A 26,536-nucleotide genomic window follows, 5' to 3' on the forward strand; every position below is an offset into this window, starting at 1 on the left:
AAGATTTTGTTGGGTTTCATGACTTTTTGTTTTTTATTTAAAGACTTTTCATGATTTTGTTCATTTTCATGACTTTTAAAGATTTTGTTGGTTCTCATGACTTTTGGATATTTTATTTATTTTAACAACTGTTTTAAGATTTTGTTTATTTTGTTTTATTTTATGTACTTTTCACGATGTTAGTTTTCATGACTTTGAGATTTTATTTTCAACTTTTCATGACTTAATTTTGATGACTTTTAATAATCTTAATTTCCATGACTTTTAAAGGTTTTGTTCAATTTTCATGACTGGTTTTATTGTCTGTGACAGTGATTATTCATTTCTTAGCGTTCCAACGCTCCACCTGTGGGACATTTTGCATTGAGTTAAATTTGGCAGGAATGCTAAAGGATTAATACATTTCATGAGTTTGAGACGTAATATTTCCACGAATACACAGGAGAAACATCTGCAATTTTTTTTTATTGCAAATTACACAATTGCATCATTACAGATGACATGAGAAATGAACAGACTGAACATTCATGGTACAAACGGACAGTCAACCAACGGAAAACTCAACTTTGGCTCTGGATTATTTTTTATATATATTAAAATCCTGGATTATTATAGCAGCTTTCAGTGTTTAATTCACAACATCAACATGTCAGTCATTTCAGCAGAGCTTATGATCAGCTAACACACTAAACAATGAACCAAGAACACGATCAAAACAAGACCAAAACCTAAAAACGGTCCTTCCTTTTACCAAAACAAATTTATATTTGCCTCTTTATCTGTGAAACAAACATTTGAGCAGTGCAATAGTGAACGCTTTGTGCAAAGTCATCATAGATGACAAAAACATTTGCACAGCAATTAAAAGCAGCACACTGAACTGATCAGAGCCGACGCATTCGCTGAAGGTTTTAAAAACACAAGATTCATAAAACATTTAATCACTCCCGTTCATGAAGCCCAAATGACCCTGAGAACATGTTATTCATGTCACACAGCCAGAAAGAAGAAGATTCAAGTCCATTAATTCTCATAAATGACGTAAAGATCACAGTGATGCAAGTGTTGGGCTCAGATTCGCTCCCAGAGCTGCAATAACTGACTTCCTGTCTGTGGCTCCAGTTCCTGTTCAACACACACACAGATCACACATTAACCATCATCATCATCATCATCATCAGTGAGAGTCATCAGTGAAAAGTGTGTTTTGTGACCTGAGCGTCTCTGCTGATCTGCACTCTCTTGTTGTCGTTCCAGGGGTTCAGCAGCTGCTGCGTGAGCTGGAAGGGCAAACTCTCCTTACGGATCCATTCCACACCGAACACGCCGCCCAGACCGGCCGAACCCCAGTCCAGACAGCGCTCGCCGCTCACCGCAGACGTCATGCGCGCGTAACCCTGCCCAAAACACACGACACATTCACAGATATGACTGATCACACCACACTGACGCATCACACGAGAACTGAATAATATAGCTGCTACGCAGCTGAAATTAAATCAGTTCCATTATTCATTAAAGTTATTTTTCTGTTTATATGGTGAACCAATTTATATTGTATAAACCACTCTGCACCTGTGACGAAAAAACTAATTCAAGGTGGAAGTTCGAAGGAAAGTGAAGAGAAGGAAAAATGTGTTTTTTGAAGAAAGTAAAGTTTTTGAAGAGAGGAAAAAAAAAAATCTGAAGAAATGTGTTTTTACAGAGAAAAAATAATAATTCTAAAGAGAGAGAAAATGTTTTGTTTTGTTAAAAACCAAAAAAAAGGTTTTTGGAAGCCAAAGAAGGATTTTGAAGAGAGAAAGTAAAAAAGGGAAGAGAGAAAATGTGTTTTTTAAAGTGAAAAAACATTTTTTGAAGAGAGAAAAAAAAATTCTAAAGAGAGAGAAAATGTTTTATTAAAGGGGAGAAAAAAAAATTCTGAAGCCAAATGTTTTATGAAGAGAGAAAAAAACTTTGAAGAGAAAAAAAATGTTTTTGTAGAGAGATAAAGGAAAAGAGAGAGAGAGAAAATGTTTTTTTTTTTAAGCTTAAAAAAAAAAAAAAAAAAAAAAAACCTTTTTCTGAAGCCAAATGTTTTGTAAAAAGAGAAAAAAAGGTTTTTGAAGAAAAAAAAAATGTTTTTTTTTTGTGGAAGAGAGGAAAAAAAACATTTTCTGAATTCAAAAAGTTTTTTGAGGAGATGAAAACAATTTTTTTTAAACCAAAAGAAAAGTTTTTGGATGAGAGGAAAAAAAAAAAAAAAAAAAAAACTGTCTAAAAACTGGGTGAACTCTTGCTTTAACTGTAAGGACGTGTAAATGCCGTTTAGGTGCAGCAAACCTCAACCAACATCATGAGTGTACTTGAGGGATAATCAAAAGGAAGGTCTACACACGCTGATGTAAGGAGCTGCGGATCAGACCTGGAAGTGTCCGGATCCCTGAACGGAGAAGACGAGGAAGACGGCGCTGCTCTCGACGAAGGCTCGCGTGAGCTTGTGCTCGTTGTTGGGCGTCGTGGACCAGATTCCCCTCTGCTGAGACAGATCGATGTTCCTCACGTTACTGCTCTTCATGACGAAGTAGCGAACGCTGGATCGCGGCGGCCGCGCGGACGGAGACGAGCAGCACTGCATCAACAACGACAACACAATCAATCAACTACATTCAAAATCACTTTCATTCAGGAAAATATGAAATGCATAAAACACGACGTACTTTTCCCGAGGACGGGGACGCGTCAGCGCTCTTGACGGGGCCGTTCTCGTCCCCCAGATGTCTGGAGTGATGAGCTCTGTGATTCTTCAGCACCAGTCGAGGTCTGTGGGAAACATCACGTTTTAGATCAGCAGGACTCCAGCGTTATCTGAGGCCTGTAACACGCACCTGTCCGGGCTGCTCCTCCTCTCCTCCTCCTCCTCCCCTTGTTGCTCAGCTGCGCTGCGGTGTCCGGCGCTCCTGCAGGACGCCGTTTGCGGCGGTTCGTCGGCGGTCATGGGTCGAGGTCTCTGGCCGATGCCGGTGGGCTGCTGGAGCCCCGCGCTCTGCTCCTCGGCCGACAGCACCGACACCAGCGTACGGATGGTGGCCTCGTCCAGCTGAGAGCAGGACTTGGACGGAGAGCGGATCCGACGCAGGAACAAACTCTGCCAGCGCTGCCTCAGACCGAACACCAGCTCCGCCATCTCAACACAAACGACACACACACACACACTCACATGGGCTGGACCAAACATCTATTACTACTCATCATTATTTTTTTTATATATACATTTACTGTATTTTAACTTTATATTAAAATACTACATTCAGTTTGAGGTACAATGAGAGTTAGAAGAGCTGAAAATTCTGTCAGACAATAAAGATTTTGATTGTATATATTGATGTTATGAATTTTGTATCATTTTTTATTTTATTTAAATTATTTAATATTTTGAGAACATTTTGATACGTTAAAATATATATTTTGTCAAAGGTACAATGATTTTATTGATTTTCAGGACTTTTCATGATTTTACTAATTTTCATGACTTTTCATGATTTTATTCATTTTCATCACTTTTTAATATTTTATTCATTTTTTATGGTTTTCTTAATTGTTATGACTTTTCATAATTTTATTTATTTTCATGACTTTTAGAGACTTTATTTACTTTCATGACTTTTTCATATTTTATTCATTTTTTATGGTTTTATTAATTTTCATTACTTTTCATGATTTTATTTACTTTCATGACTTTTAGAGATTTTATTCATTTTTAAGGTTTTATTAATTTTCATTACTTTTCATGATTTTGTTCATTTTTATGACTTTAAGGTTGTTAATTTTCATGACTTTGAGATTTTATTTATTTTTGAGGTTTTATTAATTTTCATTTAGAATATTTAGAAATGAAGATAAATGAGGTTTTACAGATTTTGATTGTATAAATTGATGTTATGAATTTTGTATCTTTTTTATTTTATTGAAATTACTTAATATTTTTATAATATTTAGACATGTTAAAATATATTCTGTGAAAGGTACAATGACTTTATTAATTTTAATGATTTTTCATGATTTTATTCATTTTCATGGCTTTTAGAGATTCTATTTATTTTCATGCCTTTTTGATATTTTATTAATTTTCATGACTTTTCATCATTTTATTAATTTTCTAATGACTTTGAGATTTAGTTTATTTTTGAGGTTTTATAATATTTATAATAGAGAAAGTGCAGATGTGATGTTATGAATTTTGTATCATTTTATTGAAATTATTTAATATTTGCATAATATTTTGATATGTTAAAATATATTCTGGCAAATGTACAATGTGTACAATTTTACTTTTCATTAATTATTATAATCTTTTTATTTATATTATTTTATATATTATCAAGGATGCATTAAATTGATCAAAAGTGACAGTAAAGACAATTATAATGTCACGAAAGATTTGTATTTCAAATAAGTGCTGTTCTTTTGAACTTTCTATTCATCTTTGAATCCTGAATAAATAAAATGGATGACAGTTTCCACAAAAATATTGAGCAGCACAACTGATAATAATCAGAAATGTTTGTGGAGCAGCAAATCAGCATATTAGAATGATTTCTGAAGGATCATGTGACACTGAAGACTGGAGTAATGATGCTGAAAATTCAGCTGCGCATCAGAAATAAATTACAGTTTAACACATATTCACATAGAAAACTGCTGTTTTAAATTCTAATAATATTTTACTTTTTTACTGTATTTGTGATCAAATAAATGAGGCCTTGATGAGAGACTTTTTTCCAAAACTTTGTAAATGTTATCAGCATCTGATAACAATATCAGAAAAAGCACACCCAAGACTGAAATTCTAAGAAAACTGTCTGAGTTTGAGCCGAATGAACAGCAGAATTGAAGCGCACCTCTCGCTGGAGCTTGAAGTTGAGCCAGTCGTCGATGCTGATGTGAGCGAGTCGAGCGGTGGAGCGATCCTCCACCTCACTGTCACTGCTGTCATTCACACTGTCAGCTGCACACAGACACACACAGACACACACAGACACACACAGACACACACAGACACACACAGACACACACAGACACACACAGACACACACAGACACACACAGACACACACAGACACACACAGACATCACTTCAGCAAAGCTTTACAGGTGACATTTATTCATAAATGATAAACTTTGAAGCTGCTTCGAAATAATCTATATTGTATAAAGCACTATACAAACAAATGTGACTGGACATCCAGTAAGAAAAGACAACTGTCAAAAACATTTACTGCTCTCATTCCTTTTTTTTTTTTTGCAGGTCATTTCATTTTTTTTAAACCACAATTATTGCATGTAGTCTCTTAAATATTTTGAAGGTTGTAAGTATAAGAATAGCATAGTTAACTTGACATGTCACATATAACGAGATTCATAAAGACCAAACTATAGGTAAAAACGATCTGTGGTCATGTCTGTGGTGTGAGATGAGTCAGCAGTACCTCCTCTGTGGACCGCGGGTTCCTGTAGGGCGGAGCTCGAGAGTTTAGCGCATCCTGCGAATATGGCGACGGTGAGGGGCGTGACCACAGAGCAGCACCTGACACTGGCGATCCTATGGGCACGCGTCATCTCATCATAAATCAGCCAATCAGTGGGCAGGGACTCTACTGCTGCTGCCTGACCATTGGCTGGAGGGATCTGGGTACAGAAAACATGTTGAAGGTCAAAAAAAAAAAAAAAAAAAAAAAAAAAAAAAAAAAAAAAAAAAAAAAAAAAAAAAATCAATATAAGGTTAAAAGAACAGCATTTATTTAAAATAGAAAGGTTTTTTAACAATATACACTACTTTTCAAAAGTTTGGGGTCAGTAAATATTTCTTTCTTTCTTTCTTTTTGAAAGAAATTAATACTTTTATTCACCAGTAATGTGTTTAAATAATACAAAGTGATTGCACAGATTTACATTGTTAGAAAAGATTTATATTTTGAATAAATGCTGTTCTTTTAAACTTGTTATTGATCAAAGAATCCTGAAAAAAAGAATCACATGGTGCAAAAAAATATTTGGCAGCACAACTGTTTCCAACATTGATAATTCTAATAATAAATCAGCATATTAGAATGATTTCTGAAGGATCATGTGACACTGAAGACTGGAGTAACAGCTGATGAAAATTCAGCTGCGCATCACAGAAATAAATTCTATTTTAAAGTATGTTAAAATAAAAACCATTATTTTATATTGTAATAACATTTTGCAATATTACTTTTTTTTTTTTTGTATTTTTGATCAAATAAACGGAGTCTTGATGAGCAGAAAAAACAAAAAAAAAAAAAAAACTTTAGAAGTCTTACTAATCCTAAACTATATATATATATATAATATATATATATATATATATATATATATATGTATATATATATATGTATATATATATATATATATATATATACACACATATATGTATATATATATATATATATATATATATATATATATACATATATATATATATATATATATATATATATAAATATATTGTTTTCACAACCACACATTATATAACCACATGTATTTTTTCTATAATAAGAAAATATACAAATATAATACATAAATTTAAGAATTATTAATCATTATTAAATTATAATACTTAATACATTGCATTATAACAATAGCTAAATAGTAAATTAATAATTAGATTTCTTTTTAAAATAATAATAACAATTTAAATAGAACTATGGCCTAATCCTGGCTTAGTCTAAACCCTGTCTGTGAAACCAGACCATAAATACAAAAAAATATATATTTATATATTTAATTACGTTTAAAACAAAAAAGAACAATTTTTTTTTTGCAATTTTTTGAAATTGCATTTATTGTTTCTGATTGGCGCCTCTCACATGACTGACCTTCTTGTACTGCGGTTGGCTGAGGACGGACATCGGGTGGAAGCGAACCTTCTTCTCTTTGGAGCCCATGAGGGTGCGGCTGTGGCGATCCACATGGATCAGGTTGGGATACATGCCAGCGACCAGAGCGGCTTTCACCACGGCCCAGTTCTCTGAGTTCTGATTGACATCGCGGATATCACCGCCGCCCCTCGCTCGCACGAAACCTGCAGGAACATGTGATCGACAGGTTCTGATCAGGACGTTGATTTTTACCATCAAAGCGTCAACTTATCAACACACACTTAATGATGGCATAAACCTACACACAAGCCACAAGTACAATCTCAAAAACTGTATTTAAAAAACAGTTTCAGGTTCAGTACAAGCACTACTAAAATTAGTTGCATTTTTAAAAAAAGTTAAATTCAACACATGACAAATAATAATACATCTAAAATGTAAAAACATACAATCTACTACACTTTCCCGCAGCGCTGCAGTTTTAAATTGATGTTCTTTTAATTCAGCTACAAAGTCATGCTGATCTGATCTGCTGTTGGTCACACGGTGTCACGTGATGCGAATTCACAGGTCAGAGTTCATCAAGCTTCAATTTTGGAACGCAGCAAAATTTAACTCCTTTAACGCAGGCTTACATTTCTGGTCTGACGCATTCGCATGCATATAAATAGATGTCAACGGAACGAAAAGTGCAGTTTGATCGTGCTTTTAACTTGTTTTCAATTCAATTCTGTTTTCTTTTTTAACATTTTAATATTATTTACATGCTATTACAGCATTTATTAATATTTAGAATTAACATTTTTATATTTTCAGTTTAAGTTTTAATTTAATTTGAGTTTAAGTTTTGCCAATTTTGACACATGCTTTTATTTTTATTAGTTTTTAAATATATTTCTGTTTAGCTTTGCTTGATTTTATTTCAGTTTTAGTAATTTTAGTACTTCAATTTATACTTATTTCAGTCAGTTGACAAGGCAAAATTTCAAATTTTCATTTAAGTTCATTTTTTCAATGTAACGTTTACATTTTATTTCAAATTTATTTTAAATACCTGAAAACATTCTTTAATAGTTTACACCAAACAATGGTTCTATAGAGTTTAAAGGCAGAAATGTGAGTCAACCAAATTAATTTTTTCAGTACAACCATGATTATTATTTGAGCTGTAAAGTTCTTTTTAATATTTATCTTCTAGCTCTGTATATATTTCCACAGCAGGAGCATACCAGAAATTTTCCAGTTTTTTTATACAAACTGAAGGATGTGTCAGAAATACTTTTTGTTGTTGTTCACGTTAAGCCACAAAATCTGCTGATAGAGCTTTGCTTTACTCAGAACATGCCTGCATTTGTCATTTTCTCCAAAAAAAAAAAAAAAAAAGTAGATCTTTTTGAGATATTCAAACGTTATTCACTGTTTGTGATGTTGTGAATCATCTGGCTCTAGTTTGTTTTGGTTCACGGATCTGGACACTGAAAAGACTGCCTGACATGTTAATGGAAAACATGATGTGCATGAAAATCTCTGGTGAATTATGGTTATACTGCATCACCTGTAGCTCGAAGCTGTCCCAAAAGCTGCGTTCGCATCCCGACGATGATCTCCATGGTGGCCTGAGAGAGGAAGTTCTTCTCACAGAACGCTCTTTCCCAGCCGTCACTGCGAGCCTTCTGCCAGGCCTGTGACAATCAACATAAACACACATAAAAGTGAACCTTTAACTATCATAACCTCATAATTTAATGATTTTAAAATTTAATTAATTACATGATGTGCCGAATAACTGGCCTCAAATTAATCGCACATCAATTTTGGCTGGGAAAAAAACTCCCAAAAGAGCATTTAAATTCATTACTGTGTTAAATGAGAAAATCACTGAACAGACGTTACAAAGTAGCTTTAGAAATTCTGATTCTATTTTGATTCACTGCATAATGATAATGAATGGGTGATTACAATTAATTAAATAATTTTTTTTTATGTATTGAAATGATACTCTAAATCTGAGACTAAAAGCACCAGCAGGTGGCAGCAAGTCACTGTCTTTAGTCATTGAATCATTCATTCAGCTGATTTGTTCAAACTGCAGATTAATTCAGAAACAAAGCAAGTGATTCTTTCTGAATGAGTCACTGAATCATTAACTCAATCGATTTGTTCAAAATCACAGATTCATTCAGAAATGAAGCAAACGTCTTTACGAATGAGTCAGGCAGCTGCGATACATGACTTAATCACTTTAACACGTTAGATCGACAGCCCTAATAAATGAGAACCTGATGGAGTCTGACCTGAAATGCGCGGAGCAGAGCCATGTGGTCGCTGAAGGTGTTGGCGGTGAAGCGTTTCCTGCACAGCATGGCGGCGCGTTTCTGAGCGGCTTGAGCGGGAAGCACGAACGGGTCTCTGTGGGCGAGCGTGCAGGCGATGGTGAGGATGGGGTCCAAACACTTCAGCACCACCGCACACAGAACCATCTTCCCTAAATGCGGCTCCACGGGCAGGTCAGCGAGGTGATAACCCAGCTCTGTCAGGTTCTCCCAGGGGTCCATGGCATCGATGGTCTGCGTGCAGAAGTAATATTACCAGATGAACAGTTAGTGCACTTGATTCTCCATGAATCATTTTTTTAATCTCAAATCTGATCATCAGGATCTTTTGAGGAACGTTTGTTTCCAGAAGCTTTACTTTCACTGTTCCTCAGTGGAGGAATGATCTTCACAAGCCTCCAAATCATCTCACATCTTTTGAGGAACGTTCATTTGTTCATCTCTCAATCATCATTGGATTGCATTGCATTATATGTTTGAATCATTTCAATCTCATTTTACTAACACATATTATTGGAGATATAGAATGACCGCTGATATTTACATCATTTTATGTCAGTATCTGCTCTATTGATATAAAGATCTCATGGATTTACATTACAAGCATCAGAATTTCATCATATTAATATCAGCATCTGCACCAAATTCATATTCTTGCTCAGCTCGAGCTGTTTTTCCTTCATATTCTCACTATATCAAACTATAAGCCACAAAAAACAGATGAATCGAATATGATACTCAAAAACACACATGCACACTTTAATTTTTTTTTTTTTTTTTAAGATTTTTGACAAAAATAAACATTTTATAAATTACATTTTTATGATCCCTCTTTATTCTTTTCTCCAATTTATAAACATCTTGCAGATATGCTGGGGGTGCAAACTTTTGCACATAATTGTAAAACACTGCGTTTTTGAATCCAATTGAGAAAGCACTTGTTCACATGGTTAAAATGACCTTTTTAATCAGATTATTTCAGATCTACACCACCCCTTCCAATGGGACTGATTGAGGGGTTTACAGTCTAATTTAACCACCAATCCAATAATAAATAGAATACTTGGTTGCATGTAAATCTAACTACTGTGACACGAGAAAGAAGCCACTGACCTTCAGCATCTGGACCGCGTGTTTGACCGTGTTCAGGTGTGGCGGCTCAGGTGCTTTAGACAGGAACTCAGCGATCGGACAGGTGATGGGAGCCAGGAGCTTAGTGTGCAGACACAGTTCCTGACAGACACACAGACAGACAGAATAATACCGTAATATTCACACCACTACAGTATGTAGTATGTTTGCTCAAGTCTACAACACTCAGATGATGCAGGGCTCTACGCTTACTTTTCTTTTTAGGAGCACTTGTGCTCCCAACTTAAAATTTAGGAGCACAGCCAAAATGTCAGGAGCACCTTCTAATCAATAATCCAAAAATCTGATCAAAAATGATATGACTCCTTCAAGTGATTTACAGGGGAATTTTGTTTTTACCTTTGTAATGGCATTCTAACTTTATTAAAAGTATGTCATCAAAAATATATATATTTTATAACCTTTTCAAAATTTCTAATTAAAACAACAGAATAACAACAAGTAGAATGAGAATAAGCTACCAATCAAATGAAATCAGTATCAACAACAAAATTAATTTGTACTACAGAGGTGCACAGAAGAACACAAAAGTGTGTTGTAGGTGTATTTTCACGTGTTTAATGATACTCAGAGGTAGCACGAGCGCAAACAAATTCATAAATTCATGTTAAGATTAATGTTTTAAATATAACATTTTGAATATAGAAATATTAAATGATTAAATAACTGAAAAGATACTTTAAATGAAAATAAATCTGCCAATGGTGGCGGAAAATCACTGATTTAATTACTGAATCATTCATTTGATTCGTTCGAACGACTGATTCATTCAAGAATCAGGCAATAGTGTTACAGTCAGACAATGTTATGGTCTCACAATTCTGACTTTTTTCTTGCGATTGAATTTTTCTCTCACAACTCTGATAATTCTAAGAAAAAAGGTCAAAATCGCAAGCCATAAAATAAGAATGGTAGGATATAAACTCAGAACTGTGGGAATTGTGTGATAAAAAAAGTTTTTTTTTTTTTTTCTTTTTTTTTTTTTATTGTTCTGTGGCAAAAAAATAACAAAAACAGAATTGTGACCCTGGAGTACAAAACCAGTCTTAAGTATCACAGGTATATTTGTAGCAATAGCCAAATTATATATATTTTTCTTTTATGCCAAAAATCATTAGGATATTAAGTAAGGATCATGCTCCATGAAGATATTTAGCAAATTTTCTACCAAAAACACATCAAAATTTAAATTCTGATTAGTAATATGCATTGCTAAGAACTTCATTTGGAGAACTTTAAAGGTGATTTTCTTAATATTTTGATTTCCTTTCACCCTCAGATTACAGATTTTCAAATAGTTGTATCTCTGCCAAATATTGTCCTATTCTAACAAACCATACAGCAATGGAAAGCTTATTTATTCAGCTTTTAGATGATAAATGTCACTTTCAAAAAATTAACCCTTATGACTGGTTTTGTGGTCCAGGGTCACTGTTGTGATGTAATCTTTAATTTCTGAGAGAAAAACATGAGAATTGCAAAAAAACAAAAAGAAAACAAAAAGAAAAATGTGAGAGATATATTATATATATTATATATATATATATATATATATATATATATATATATATATATATATATATATATATATATATATATATATATATATATATATATATATATATACACAAAATTATGGGGGGAAAAAACGTCAAAAAGATAAGTAGTCAGAATTGCAGCACATAAACTTAGAATTGCAATATAAATTCAGAATTGAGGTATATAAATTTGCAATTCTGGGCAAAAAAAGTCAGAATTGACAAAATGTCACAATCATATTTTTTTTACACTGTTGCAAAAAAAGAATTGAGAGATAAATTCAGAATTTAGAAAAAAGTCAGAATTGTGAGATGTAAATTTGTAATTACAAGATTATAACTTCAAAATTGAGAGATATAAACTCACAGAAAGGTCTGAACTGTGAGATATATACTTTAAATTACCTTTTTTTATAATATTCTATGTTGGAAAGAGTTGAGATGCTATTTATTTAACAGTATGGCATATAGTGTGCAGTTCCAGTAATTGATTCCGGACATTAGCAGGCCTTTATCATGTCATGATGCTGCTATATTGTATGATGTCTGGTGCAGTGGCGTGTGTTTGTACACGCGTGTACCTGTAGCGGCATGCGCAGCAGCTGAGGAATTTGATGTTCCAGCATGTTGTTGAACCTCAGACGGCTGAAGAGATGGAAACACACGCCTGGTCTACAGCGGCCCGCTCTACACAACACATCAAACAGCGTCTTCATCAGCTCTAAAATCAAATGTTTGTCTTGTGCGAGACACAGACGGACGGTCACTTACCTGCCCTTCCTCTGCAGAGCACTGGCCTTCGATATCCAAACCATCTTCAGCATGGTCACATTATTCAGAGCGTCATAGGCTTTCTGTAGCACAACACATGAATGGTTTTAACCAGTGGCTTTGTCCAGTAGCACAGAATTAAAACTGGATTTGTAAAAGAAGCACTTGAGCTTTCGTTTGTTCATCAGATTTGTAGAAATGTGTCATTCCATTACTGTCTCCTCTGCACTGAATGGGTGCCGTCAGAATGAGAGTCCAAACAACTGATAAAAACATCACAATAATCCACACCACTCCAGTCCATCAGTTCACATCTTGAGAAGACAAAAGCTGAAGCAAATCCATCATTAAGACGTTTTTAACACTTCCTCCAAACGGTGCTTGATCTGTGCAGATTTCTCTCCTGAATCAGACCAGACCACTTTTTATTATGAATTAAGGACTCGTATTCTGGTTAAAAACATCTTGATAGATTTGTTTCAGCTTTTGTCTTCTCAAGATGTGAACTGATGGACTGGACTTGTTTTGTGGATTATTGTGATGTTTTTATCAGCTGCTTGGACTCTCATTCTGACGGCACCCATTCACTGCAGAGCATCCATTGGTGAGCAAGTAATGCAATGACAGATTTCTACAAATCTGATGAAGAAACAAACTCATCTACATCTGGGATAACCTGAGGGTGAGCATGTTTTTACCTTTTAGTGAATTATTCCTTTAACATTAACATGTCACTGAGAATAGCAGACTAACCTCTTTAACTTTTCCGGAGTCGATAACAAAAACAACATCGTTGACTGTAATACTGGTCTCTGCGATGTTGGTTGAGAGAATCTGGTGATTGAGATGAGATTGTATGAGATGTTTACATTAAAAGGAAATTTTAATGTAAATTTACAAATTTTTAATGTGAAATTTACAGAAATAAGAGAAACAGATACACACTATTTTGCGAATCCCCTTAGGAGTGTTCCTCAAAACCTTCCTCTGGTCAGACGTCTGCATACTGGAGTGTAGTATGAACACCTGAATCCTGACGACGCACAGTTTATCAACAACCAAAGCAGACATTTTTGAAATCATCTTCTGTATTTTCTCTTCATCTGTCTATTTTCTTAAAAAATAATTGGTCTTCCAGCAAATGCCTCTTAGATCCTTTTACTTGTCTTCTAATGTAATCAAACATGTTTTGAGATCACCAATAATGTCACAGCTCACTTTAAATAACCCAATGGATAAAATGAGTCCATTTTACAGACCTTTGTTGGTGATCTGTAAACCTTTTATCGTCAAAGACGATGCGATCCCTCAGAGAGACAATCTCATCATAGCCGGGCAGGAATATCAACACTGCACCTGAGAATGCAAAAATATTAACCCGATTAAAACGTGTTTCAACATATTTGTGTTATCAAATAATAAAAGACTCACCCTCGTCAGAGCTCTGGCAGATGTTGAAGAGCAGATGCAGGATGAGATCCAGGTCGACTTTCTCGTCGTCGAAGCTGTGATGATACGCTTTGAGCAGCTCCTGGTCTTCAGGATTCAGCTCTGACGTGGCCGTCTGAACCAGAGACGACTCGTCCAGCAGACCTGCTTCAGCACACCATCTGTACGAACACACAGTCCGAATACATAAAGACATTTTACCCAAATACTCTCTGCATGGGTTCTAAAGTGAGACTGAAATGAAATCAAACCCAGTGCTTACATGTGAGACTCCAGCAGATCTACAGCCTCAGTTTGATTAAAGTGTTTGGCCCAGTCAAGAGCCGTCCTGAAGAAAGAAGAAAAAAAAACAACAACATTTGCATTACATTTACTGAGTACAGCAGATTCTTCAAACAGTGACTTGCATTTGGTGTTTGCTACCAAAATTGTTAGTCAATCAACTCAATTTAATTTGAACAAGATGCCTGATTATTTCAGACAGATCTGAACAGTTTGAGCAGCACATTTCAATGCTGACTGAGTTATGAATTTGTCACAATGTGATGTGCAGAGCAAGCTTTTACAGAAGGATGCAGTCCAAAACTATATGTGACCCTGGACCACAAAACCAGTCATAACGGGCATTTTGAAACTGAGATTTTACATCGCCTGAAAGCTGAATAAATAAGCTTTCCATTGATGTGTGGTTTGTTAGGATAAGACAATACTGGGACGAAATACAACTATTTGAAAATCTGGAATCTGAGGGTGCAAAAACAAAAAAAACAAAAATAAAAATATTAAGAAAATCACCTTTAAAGTTGTCCAAATTAAGTTTTTAGCAATGCATATTACTAATCAAAAATTAAGTTGACACATTTACGGCAGGAAATTTATATATAAAATAAAATAAAATTATATATTATCTATATAGATGTTAAAAAAACGAATAAAAAAAAAAAAAAAAAAAAAAATGACAAAAACACAGAATTACTAAAACTTCAAGTGAAAATGAAAACAAAATACAAAAATAAAATACAGTATAACTAATAGTTTTTAACTATTTAAAAAACAAAAAATCATGTTTTTTCATTGTGCATTTAAATTAATCTCAATCAAACTTCAGTTGGGTTATTTTGATTAAGTAAAAAATATTTTTTTAGTTATTTTTTACTTAATCAAAATAACCCAACTGCAGTTTAAAGCTAACTAACACAATAAAACACAAAAAATCTGTCTTTGCAAATAAACTCTAAAAATAAAATCTTCACACACACACACACACACACACACACACACACACACATATATATATATACTTGTTTCAAGAAAGTGTTTTCATGGCTTTAGGGGTTTTTTTGTTTTATGTTTTTTGGGGCTTTTTGACATTTTTTAACAGATAGGACAGTAGAGAGCAGAAACTATTGGGTGGAGAAAAGGGGGTGGGATTGGCACTAACCACAAGGCTATCAGCACCGACCACTGGCTTTAGTTTTAGTTAACAATATTATCCCTGCTGGTAGAGAGTGCAGTCAAACCCATATTTGTGACCCTGGACCACAAAACCAGTCATAAGTGTCAATTTTTCAAAATTGAGCTTTATACATCATCTGAAAGCTGAATAAATAAGCTTTCCATCGATGTATAGTTTGTTAGGATAGAGCAATATTTAGCCGAGATACAACTATTTCAGTATATGGAATCTGAGGGTGCAAAAAAATCAAAATATTGAGAAAATCACCTTTAAAGTTGTCCAAATTAAGTTCTTTGCAATGCATATTACTAATCAAAAATTAAGTTTTGATATATTTACAGTAGGAAATTTACAAAATATCTTCATGGAACATGATCTTTACTTAATTTCCTATTGATTTTGGGCATAAAAGAAAAATCTATAATGTTGACCCATGCAATGTATTTTTGGCTATTGCTACAAATAAACCCCAGCGACTTAAGACTGGTTTTGTGGTCCAGGGTCACATTTGTGGTGTGTTTTGTGTTTTTGCTCTCTGTCTCCTCACCAGCCGTTGGAGGCTTTGATGTTGACGTTTGCGCCCATGCTCAGGAGCTGCTCCATCTGGCTGAGAAAGCCTCGTCCGGCGGCCACCATTAGCGCCGTGGCGCTCGTCTCGCTGTGTCTGTAATCCACTGAAAGAGCACAATCATGTGAGATCAGCGCAGCCGACGCCGGCTCTGACAGCAAAAGCACAAGTGACGTCATTACCACTGATGTTCTCGTTCAGGATCAGATTGAAGAGCTGTACGAACGCGTCGGCCTCTTGGTTCAAGAAGATGTTGGAGATGCAGGCGTCCATTTCTCTAAGCAGCCAGGGCTCTAATGTGGCCACGTCCTTCTCGCTCTGTGGACACGGACGACAGAAATGCTTGAGCATGTTCCAGCAAACACACCTGAGATTTTTGAACATCTGCACAGCATGAGGTGCAAGAATGGCAACCAATGAAGCAAAGAAGGTACCATCTGGCTGAAGACACTGTCGCCGCCGTCATCCAGCAGGTCGTTCTCCTGCAGGACACAAGTGGGCGTCTTTTCCTTCTGAGGTTCCGGCTGCAGGACGTCCTGACGGGCGTCACACCACTCTGTCAGAGACGTCTGCTGTCTCTCCTCTGAACAAACAGACAGCTGGTTAAATGCGATTTGCTGTTATCAATGTTGAAAACAGTTGTGCGGCTTCCTTTTTTTTTTTTTTTTGGAAATTATGACAGACTAGCATTCAAAAGATTTTTTTTATTAAAAAAAAAGAAATTAATACTATTATCAGGGTTCGTACAGATACTGTAAATGAAATTCCAGGACTTTCAAGGAATTTTCAAGCATTTAAAATTCTCAAAAAAGAGAAATAGATAAAAATATACTAATAAAAAAAAGGCAAAAATATTTTTTTTATTGTTTAAGAAAAAAAAATCTGATCTGGAAAGAAATGGTTTGTGAACCCATGTTGAAGTCCTGATCTGAATCAGATGATCTGAGTTCCGATCTGAAATTCTTCGGAGTGGGTTCGCAAATCTTTTGCTTGAGATCAGGACTTTAAATCACATATTGTAAACAATTTGATTCAAACAAATCATTCAATTCGCAAAATGATTCACAAACCTGGTTCAATCTAAATCAAATGAATCACAACACGTGCGCCGAAGTCCCGATCTGAAACAAATGATTTGCGATATGCGACCTGGTCAGAGCGCTCCGAATCAGTGAATCATTTTGCGACACAGTGGTTTAACTGATTCAGAGTTTCGAAAAGCTCAGTTTCACCCACCATGTGCTTTTTAAAATCATTACAAACAATGGTTAAATTTAAAAATGAATGGCTCTTTTAATGAGGAATTGCTTGAAATGAATGATCAAAGTCACGAATATGAATCAACTGGAGCGTTTCTATAAAGCGACTCAATCTGTTCCTCTTTTTCACATCTTCAGCCACATTTACACGACACTGTCAGTACTACTATTTGCTTAGCTCTCTAGTTTTTTTTTGACATTAACTGAAATAAGCAAAAACGGTATGATGATTTTTTGAATTGTGTATATTTTGTGTCAAAAGATATGTGCTTATTGACAAAATTAAACATTTATTTAGATAGACTGTCTTTAAATAATTTAAGCATTTTTCAAGTACCTCTTCAGGAATATGCCTATTTTCAAGGGTTTTCCAGGCCTTAAATTTCAAAAAGTCAGATTCAAATACTTCAAGCACCTTGTACAAACCCTGTATTATTAATCAAGAACGCATTAAATCGATCATAAGTGACAGTAAACACATTTATAATGCTACAAAAGATTATATTTCAAATAAATGCTGTTGTTTTGAACTTTCTGTTTATCTGTAAATCCTGGTTTCCACAAAAATATTGTGCAGTTTTCAACAAGACTGGAGTAATGATGCTGAAAATTCAGCTTTGATCATAGAAATAAATTACAGTTTAGCTGATTTCTATGTGAATATCAGTTGTTTGAAATTATAAAAATATTTCACTATTTTGACTGTATTTTTGATCAAATAAATGCAGCCTTGGTGAACAGAAGAAACATTACAATAATCTTCTGATAGTGCAGTTTAGCTATAAGGATCACCTTTCTGCGCCTCCTTCTTGTATTTCATCATGTCTTTGTTGGTGTATCCGGTGGTCCGCAGGATGTCCTCCAGAAAGAGCTGCTTGACCTCATATGGAGAACCTTTGACTTCAAAGAAAGTTCAACTTTATTTTTATTCAAAACTCTCATTTGAAAGCATTATATCTGGTGAATTATGACGCAAAAATTCTGATCTGATATTTATCAGGGTTATGCTTCCTTCAGAATTAAACTAAGAATGCTTTTATAAATTTAAGTTTCTGAATGCAGGAAACTGATTTGCAAAATTGTAAATGAAAAGCAAATTATTAAATAAAATAACATGCCACTGAACATTCTTGAACATGCATTTTCCGTTTTGTGAAGCTGCTTTATACAAATAAACTTGGATTCTATTTAATTTAATTTAATATTTAGTAAAAATGGAGTGGAACTAAAATATGTAGGTGTAGTTTTCAATAAATGATTTAATTTAGAGCTTGAATCTAACCATAAACATGCTCAACAGAAGATATTAAACATCAATGCTTTGAATTCCATCTACTGAAATTTGTATTTAAAGTAGATTTGCATATTATTATATTTTACATATTTCATAAAGGAAGAACCAGAATTCTGTAATTTCCCATACTCTTTAAAATAATATTTTTCTTTACCTCTATCATAACACAATTTTTTTTTTTATCAGTTCTCTTACTGTGAATAACAGGACAAGCTCCGAAGTATCTGACAAACAGATTGACGTCCAGAGCAGCGCTGGACAGGATGAGCTTCAGTGAAGGCATCTTCTGGACCAGCTCCTTCATCTTAGTGAGTAAGAAGTCGGTCAAACCATCTCGCTCGTGCACCTCGTCCTACAGGAAGAGAAACGATTAAGATCCTGGTCTGGTCTGGTCCAGAGAAACATTAGTTTGTGTGCTGCTCACCACAATGACATGCGTGACGGTGGACATGGCTTTGTCTCCGGCCATCAGCGTCCGCAGCAGAACTCCACTCGTGCAAAACGTCAGCAGGGTTTTAGGGGAAACTCTGACAAGGAACAAACACCCACAATTCATCAGCATGATTGTGGTTATTTAGATGGAAGCACTTCTGTTGTTATATACAAATATGCTTCTGTCATGCTGGCGAGATGTAAACAGAGGAGTGTGTGATACATATCATCTAGGATAACATTGCAATCATTGTTAACAATGTGCATGCTGAAATTTTATCACACGCTTTTCAAAAGACTCATTAAGACCCAAAATAATTTCATAATTGAATTCACTTAAAAAAAAAAAAAAATCACTGCATTATTTATGCAATTACAGTGTAAATGCATCTAATGGTAAACGCATCAATTATTAAAATATTATTCATAAAAACATTTTCGTCACTTGAAATAAAATAAATTAATAAAATATAAACTGAAATTAAAATCAAATTTAAAAACCCTAAATTTGTTGTATTTTAGCTAGTTATATAGATTATATATACATTATATATAGATTTTATATATTTATATATATATATATATTTTTTTTTTTTTTTTTTTTTTTTTATATATATAAAAAAAAAAAAAAAAAAAAAAAAAAAAAAAAAAAAAAACACTAAAACAAATTAAATATTGCCCCATAATGGAAAAGTTGAACAGCCCACTGCACAGATTATGAATAATATGAAATCTTTGAGAGTCGGTTGTTCACGACAGGCCTAAACCAGCAAAAAAACACACTCAGTAAAATATTGTCTATTTATGGTTATCGACAAAACCTCAGAAAATACTCTGATATTTTTTGCCACTATCGCTCAGCCCTATAACGCGGTACCTGCTCTCCAGGCGGATCTGATAGCCGATGGTCTGTCCAATCTTCTCGCCGCGCTCCGCTGCCACACGCTCCGCCACAGCGATGGTCGCCAGCCTCCTGGGCTGAGTGCAGAAGATCCGGCAGGGAATCCCGTTACGACAGCAGTCGTCCAGCAGGAACTGAGGGATCTGAGAGATGAAACCACTTCAGATTGATTTATTCTCTCACGAACAGCATTTAATCTGGAAAAATCTGATTCTGACAGTCCTGACCTGAGTGGTTTTGCCTGAGCCGGTCTCACCCAAAACCAGCACCACCTGGTTCTCCCTGATGGTTTGGATGATCTCCTCCTGGCGTTCGTACACGGGCAGCGCTCTCCGGAAACAGTCCAGTTCAGACGGGCCTCGCTTCTGAGGAACCTGAGAAATACCGTGACTCAGACGACCGCTGGTCCTGCTTTTACTGTCTAGAGGAATCAACCACATGAAGAGAAATTAAAAAAACATGACGTGGCAACATAAAGTGAAATTTAAAAAAAAAAAAAAAAAAAAAAAAAAATGAATATTTAAGACCATAAATATTACCAAAAACATTTGTTTAGCATATTAGGGCCGTATGTAAAACTAATTTTTACATTTTCTTTTCTTTTTTTTCCCATTTTGATTTGTCTAGATTCTGATTCTAAAATTCTGAAACATAATTCATTAGAATTTTAAAACAATTAATCACAATTTAACAATTTATTAATTAAGGTTTAACAAAAATTCTGTGTTGTCTGTTTGATTTTTTCTGGATTTATGCTTTAATATCTAATCTATTTATTATCAAAAATGTTGGTAATCAAATAAAGTCATAAAATGTAAAAAAAGATAATTAATTTTTTAAAATGTAATGAAATGAAAATGCACAATTCCTTTTATTTTCAGCAAACAAAGTGCTGCACAACAGAGGTTTACAGTTTAAATTAAAACCAGGACAAAAATGGTTACACTCCTTAAAAATAAGTTTTTTTATTTATTTATTTTTTTTTTTACTAATATTTTATTTGAGCAGTACATTTTGCTGTACAATAACAATTTATTTAGTAATATATGTCTACCATAATATTTTCAAGATAAACTAAACTTTTATTTTGGCAAATTGTGGTGAAGATCTTTGATAATATGTGTGTAAATCTATCAGATTATTGCTGTGCAATAGGAGACTCACCGCTGGCGTCTGGAGAAGTAAAGACGGCTCTCTCCGTTCGAGGCTGTAGTTCACCGCGCTCTTTACTGGTGATGGGGAACCTCTGCAGGAGGCTCTGCACCATGTGTTTGGAGTTGTGAGAGAGGTTACAGGTCATGATGGAGCGAGACGCCTCCGTCCCGTCCTTCTTCCTCACTGTAAGATATCGACTGGAGCCTTTCCTGCAACAACAGTTCAGAAAAACTTCATATTATTCACATTACTATTATAACTTACATTATTTTTATTCAGTTATTGAACTGAATTAAATCAACACTGAACTGAACTGAGCTGAATAACAACTCTGTTGCCTTCAACAGAGCCGCATGACCGCATTTGCCATGCAAACTCAACTTACCCTCTGCTTTTTGAGACATAACCCAGTGATTGAGCAAGCCGGTGTATGAACGCCCTCTCAGAATTTGTCAGTGAAGAAGGGAAATCCAGCTCTATGAGACAAAACAACATCTTTAAACCCTTAAAACAGAAATGTCCAAACTAGAGGCACAGTTGGCCCACGATGACCTTCATTTAACCTGTCATGCTACACCAAAAGAGGGAGAAAAACAGTGGAAAAAACATGCCATTGAAGCATATTTTTTTTTCTAATTTATATTTTTGTTTAAACCTTTTTTGCATTGAAATGTAAAATAAAAATAAAAACACATATATTTAAAAATTCCCAAAATTTAATAAAATTTGTTAAATTAATTTGAAAAAAAAAACTATTAAAAATATATACTATATATAATGTATAACATTAAATATAATATGAAATATATAGAACTAGGAAATGCAATAAAATGAAAAAAAATCAAATGATGATAAATAGCTTGTTTCAGCCAGGGAAAAACTCTTGAAATGATTTGAAACCTTTGTCATCGCTGTACTGGAACCTCTCCAGCGCAATATTGACAGCGATTTTGACCTCTTCATCGATCCTGATGTCTTTGAATCCTTTAGCTTTAATGGAGGCCGTCTGTTTTGACGGGTTTGTGTGTGATTTCTGGGCTCCGCGTGACATTTCTCCCTGCATTCAAGAATAGAAAGTCAAAACAATGGATTATTCTGTCATTAGAGACTGAAAAAAACTAAATATGAAATATCTACAGTCATGTGAAAAAGTTAGGACACCCTTTTGAATTCCATGGTTTTCTGTATCAGGACATAATAAAAAATTATCTGGTCCTTGGCAGGTCTTAAATAAATATAAGAAAATAAATCCTCAGATCAACATCATCACATGACATATCACACAGTGTCATTATTTATTTAAGAAAAATACAGCCAAGATGGAAAGGCCATGTGTGACAAAGTTAGGACACCCTATGAGTCAACCGCCTGTAGCAGCAATAACTTGACACATTCATTTTCTGTGTGACTTTATCAGTGTCTCACATCGTTCTGGAGGAATTTGGACCACTCTTCTTTTCAACGTTGCGCCAGTTTATTGAGGTTTGTGGGCATTTGCTTATGCACAGCTCTCACCACAGCATTTGAGTCAGGATGAGCTCTGGACTTTGACTGGGCTGTTGCAACACCTTGATTCTGTTCTTTTTAGCCATTCTGTTGTAGATTTTCTGGTGTGCTTGGGATCACTGTCCTGTTGAAAGACCCAATTTTGGCCCAAGATGTCAGACAGGTGCCCTCGCATTTGACTCTACAATACTTTGATATACAGAGGAGTTCATGGCCAACTCAATGACTGTGAGGTGTCCAGGTCCTGTGGCTACAAAACAAGCCCAAAATGACCAGCCCTCCTCCAGCATGCTTGTCTTTTGGTATGAGGTGTTTGTGCTGATATGCTCTTTAGGTTTTCACCAAACTTGGCGCTGTGCATTATGGCCAGACATCTCCACTTCGCTCTCATCTGTTTAAAGGACATTATTTTAGAAGACTTGTGTTTTGTTCAGATGCAACTTTGCGAACCTAAACTGTGCTGCAATGCTTTTTTTTAAGATAGAAGAGTCTTTCTTCTGCCAAACCTTCCAAACATGACATTTTTGTCCCATATTTTTCTAATGGTATTGTCATGAACTTTATCATTTAACATGTGAACTGAGGCCTGTAGAGTCTGAGGTGTAGTTCTTGGGTTGTCCTCCATTTCTCTGAGCTTTACACGGTCTGATCTTGGGGTGAATTTTCTGGGACGTCCACTCCTGGAAGGAGAGGTGTCTGTTTTAAATATCTTTCACTTGTGAATAAACTTCAAGTTGTTTGGAAATGGCCGTATTACTCTTCTCAGATTGATGGCAGCAACAATTGCTTCTCTAAGATGATTGCTGATGTCTTACCTCCTTGGCATTGTGTTAACACACACCTGAAGGCTCCCGACCAGCAAACTGACAAAGCTTATGCTTTTATAAAGGCGCTCAGACTTGCTGATGATCAGTTAATCAAAGGTATTTAATTATCAGTGCTTGACTGTGATTTACTCTCTTAATTCCAATGTTAACAGTAAGGGTGTCCTAACATTGTCACACATGGCTTTTCCATTTTGGCTTTATTTTGGTTCAGTAAATAATGACACGGTGCAATTTTAAAATTTTAAGACCAGCCTAGAACCAGTTTAGTTTTAATGATGTCCTGATACGGAAAAACATGGAATTCAATAGGGTGTCCTAACTTTTTCACATGACTGTACATTTAACTGTGCTTTTATTATTAACATGATTAATATGAAGTGAAAACTGTCTTCATAATACAGCTGATATCTGCAATGATTTATGGTGTGATATATTAACATAAAAGTACTATATTTCATGTGATTATTTAACGTTTTACTCAAGTAACACGAAGAACAAGCAAAGAGAAGATATAAACATTAAAACCACAAAAAATGTCATGATATTTCAAAGAACTCAATGTAACTCACTGTGTGTTAGCTGCTACAGCTAATCTGATTCACTTAACGCTAAAATACTATCAATACCACACTGACACCTGCTCAAATAGCTTGAAGAACAAGAAAATGTCATGTTTTGCCTCAAACGTTCCTTAATGTTTGTGTTTGAAGCCACTGAGTCCATTCATTGAGCTTCACGAGCATCATTAGCATCACTTCACTGTTTAATTACGGAACAATAGTAATAAAACCAGAACATCTTACGTGTTGGAGTATCTGAGGGGAGCAGACCGCGTGAAAACAGCCCGGTGTGAGGCGTCCGGAGAGTTTAATTCGAGTTTTCTGTCGCTGAGCTGTTTGGATTTGTTCTTTCTCACTGTTGAGAAACGAAACTGAGGCGGGTCGCCGGCTGCGCATGCGCAACAGCGCTGGATTTACGGCTCATGACGTCACTGCGGAGATCAGCGGCGTGTTTCTAAATCTTAGACATTTTTAACATCGTTGCACAGCACTGTTGTTTTCACTTTAAAATATTTATGATAATATATACAGATAAAATGTAAGATTATTTCCTATTAACCTGTCAGCAACTGAACTGCAGCTCAAACTATTTCAAATATAGTGAATTAAGCTACAAACTCCATCATAATGCACAATGTTTCCATCTAACGTATTTTTTGCTGCAGCTCGTCATATTAATACAGTGTTTCACTAGTAAACCGGTTATCTCACCTCAATATGTTCGTAGATTTGTGTTGTTTTCTTTGGAATAGAAATATTGATATTTTATTCGCAAACATCATACTTTTTCACTTATTTCTGTTAACATCGTAAAACTAGCGAGCTAAGCCAGTAGTAGTGCTGACAGTGTCCTGTAAACATGACTGAAGACGTGAAATCAAACTGAAGACAAACCGAATCAATCGAGCGAATCATTTACGCTGGAACCGCTCCGATTGATTCGAACTCGTGACTTCGATCATTCATTTGGAACGAGCCATTCATTTCTGAAAATCGACATCGCTTGTAATTATTCTAATGGTGAAAGGGAGCTTTTCGAAACTCCGAATCGGTTAAACCATTGCTTCGCAAAATTATTTACTGTTTCGAAGCGCGAATCGCGAATCATTTAATTCAGATCAGGACTTCAGATCGGGCTCGCTTATTTATTATTATTATTATTATTATTAAATAGTGGAAAACATGGATCTATTAAGGCAGTACAGTTATAAAACAAAACAAAGTAAAAAAAATGAATATTTCATATTCCAATTCAAATGGAAGACCATAAATATTACCAAAAACATTTGTTTAGCATTTTAGGGCCCTATGGAAAAACTAATTTTTAAGTTTTCTTTTATTTAATTAATTATTTATTTTCATTATTTAAACATTTTTCATTTTTAATATTTCTGGATTCATTTTTTTTTCCATTTTGAGTTGTCTGGATTCTGATTCTAATTAATTAAAATTCTGAAACTGAAACAAATGATTGCCGGAGCTGGAATCATTTGGCGAATGAACCTGAAATGATGATTCGCGAATCATTGTTCCAATCGGGACATCGGAGCGCGGATCGCAAATCATTTGATTTAAGTCGGAACTTCGGATCGGGCTCGCTTATTTATTATTATTATATTATTATTATTAAATACTAGAAAACATGGACCTATTAAGGCAGTACAGTTATAAAAATGAAAAAAAGAAAAAATAAAGAAAGTCTGCACTACTACAAATCCCTTACAAAAATTAACCATGGTTTTACTAGGCCTATAGTAAAAAAATTAACCATGGTTAATTTGTGGTTAGCACTAATTAACCATACTAGGCCTAGTAACCATGTTTTTTTTGTTTTGTTTTGTTTTTTTGTTTGTTTGTTTTTGCAGTAAGGGATGTGTTGCCAGCTTTGAAAGAAAGAAAGAAAGAAAGAAAGAAAGAAAGAAAAAAACAGAGCTTTAGATGTTTCCATGTTATATTAGTTTATATTTAGATTATTTATCTTTTTAGATTTTGAAAGACAAGGCATTGTTTGATAAGTGAGATCTTTGATAAGTGACACCAACTTAAAAAGTATTTGATTTTTATTTTCTGTACGAATCTTATTTAAAGGATAAAACACATCTATGGCATTATGACTTTGTGTTCCTTTCTGACCGTCTCTATTATCTTATTTTATTGTATTAAGATTTATAGCCTATGTAGATCACATTTAAATTTATAATTGTGTAGTGTATTATTATGTTATGTATTTTTACATTTTCATGTTTTGTATCATATAGACTTTTGTAGCCACGCCTCTTTCAGCGCTGCGCACGTTGTCTTCTGTCTTCCGGTTTTTTATTTTCACAATGTGAAGGTTGTACGAATTTATGACCGAACCGCTCGTTTTAAAACCATCCCAGTCTGGTGACATCCGCTTCAAATATTACAATGCTCATGATAACTTTCGGTAACTCTGCAATTAGTAAATCTACTG

At 34.7% G+C, this 26,536-nt stretch overlaps 1 protein-coding gene across 1 annotated transcript; it reads right to left on the minus strand.

Moving 5' to 3' along the window:
• Positions 1 to 475: 475 nt before the first annotated feature.
• On the minus strand, positions 476 to 24,463 carry LOC127165501 (3'-5' RNA helicase YTHDC2). The gene is made up of 30 exons (XM_051110177.1): positions 24,325 to 24,463; positions 22,089 to 22,245; positions 21,574 to 21,664; positions 21,198 to 21,397; positions 20,261 to 20,454; positions 20,010 to 20,176; positions 19,125 to 19,227; positions 18,896 to 19,052; positions 18,199 to 18,306; positions 16,582 to 16,730; positions 16,330 to 16,465; positions 16,127 to 16,253; positions 14,386 to 14,451; positions 14,106 to 14,284; positions 13,934 to 14,030; positions 13,620 to 13,707; positions 13,428 to 13,508; positions 12,675 to 12,757; positions 12,485 to 12,590; positions 10,327 to 10,446; positions 9,175 to 9,447; positions 8,436 to 8,562; positions 6,878 to 7,083; positions 5,468 to 5,666; positions 4,881 to 4,987; positions 2,868 to 3,166; positions 2,700 to 2,802; positions 2,405 to 2,611; positions 1,215 to 1,397; positions 476 to 1,125 (listed from the first exon to the last, which is right to left on the minus strand). Exons 2-30 carry the CDS (start codon positions 22,237 to 22,239, stop codon positions 1,072 to 1,074), a joined length of 4,161 nt encoding a protein of 1,386 aa, XP_050966134.1. The 5' UTR covers positions 22,240 to 22,245; positions 24,325 to 24,463; the 3' UTR covers positions 476 to 1,071.
• Positions 24,464 to 26,536: the final 2,073 nt, after the last annotated feature.

The sequence above is a fragment of the Labeo rohita genome, chromosome 5, assembly GCF_022985175.1.
Source record: "Labeo rohita strain BAU-BD-2019 chromosome 5, IGBB_LRoh.1.0, whole genome shotgun sequence".
NCBI lineage: Eukaryota > Metazoa > Chordata > Actinopteri > Cypriniformes > Cyprinidae > Labeo > Labeo rohita.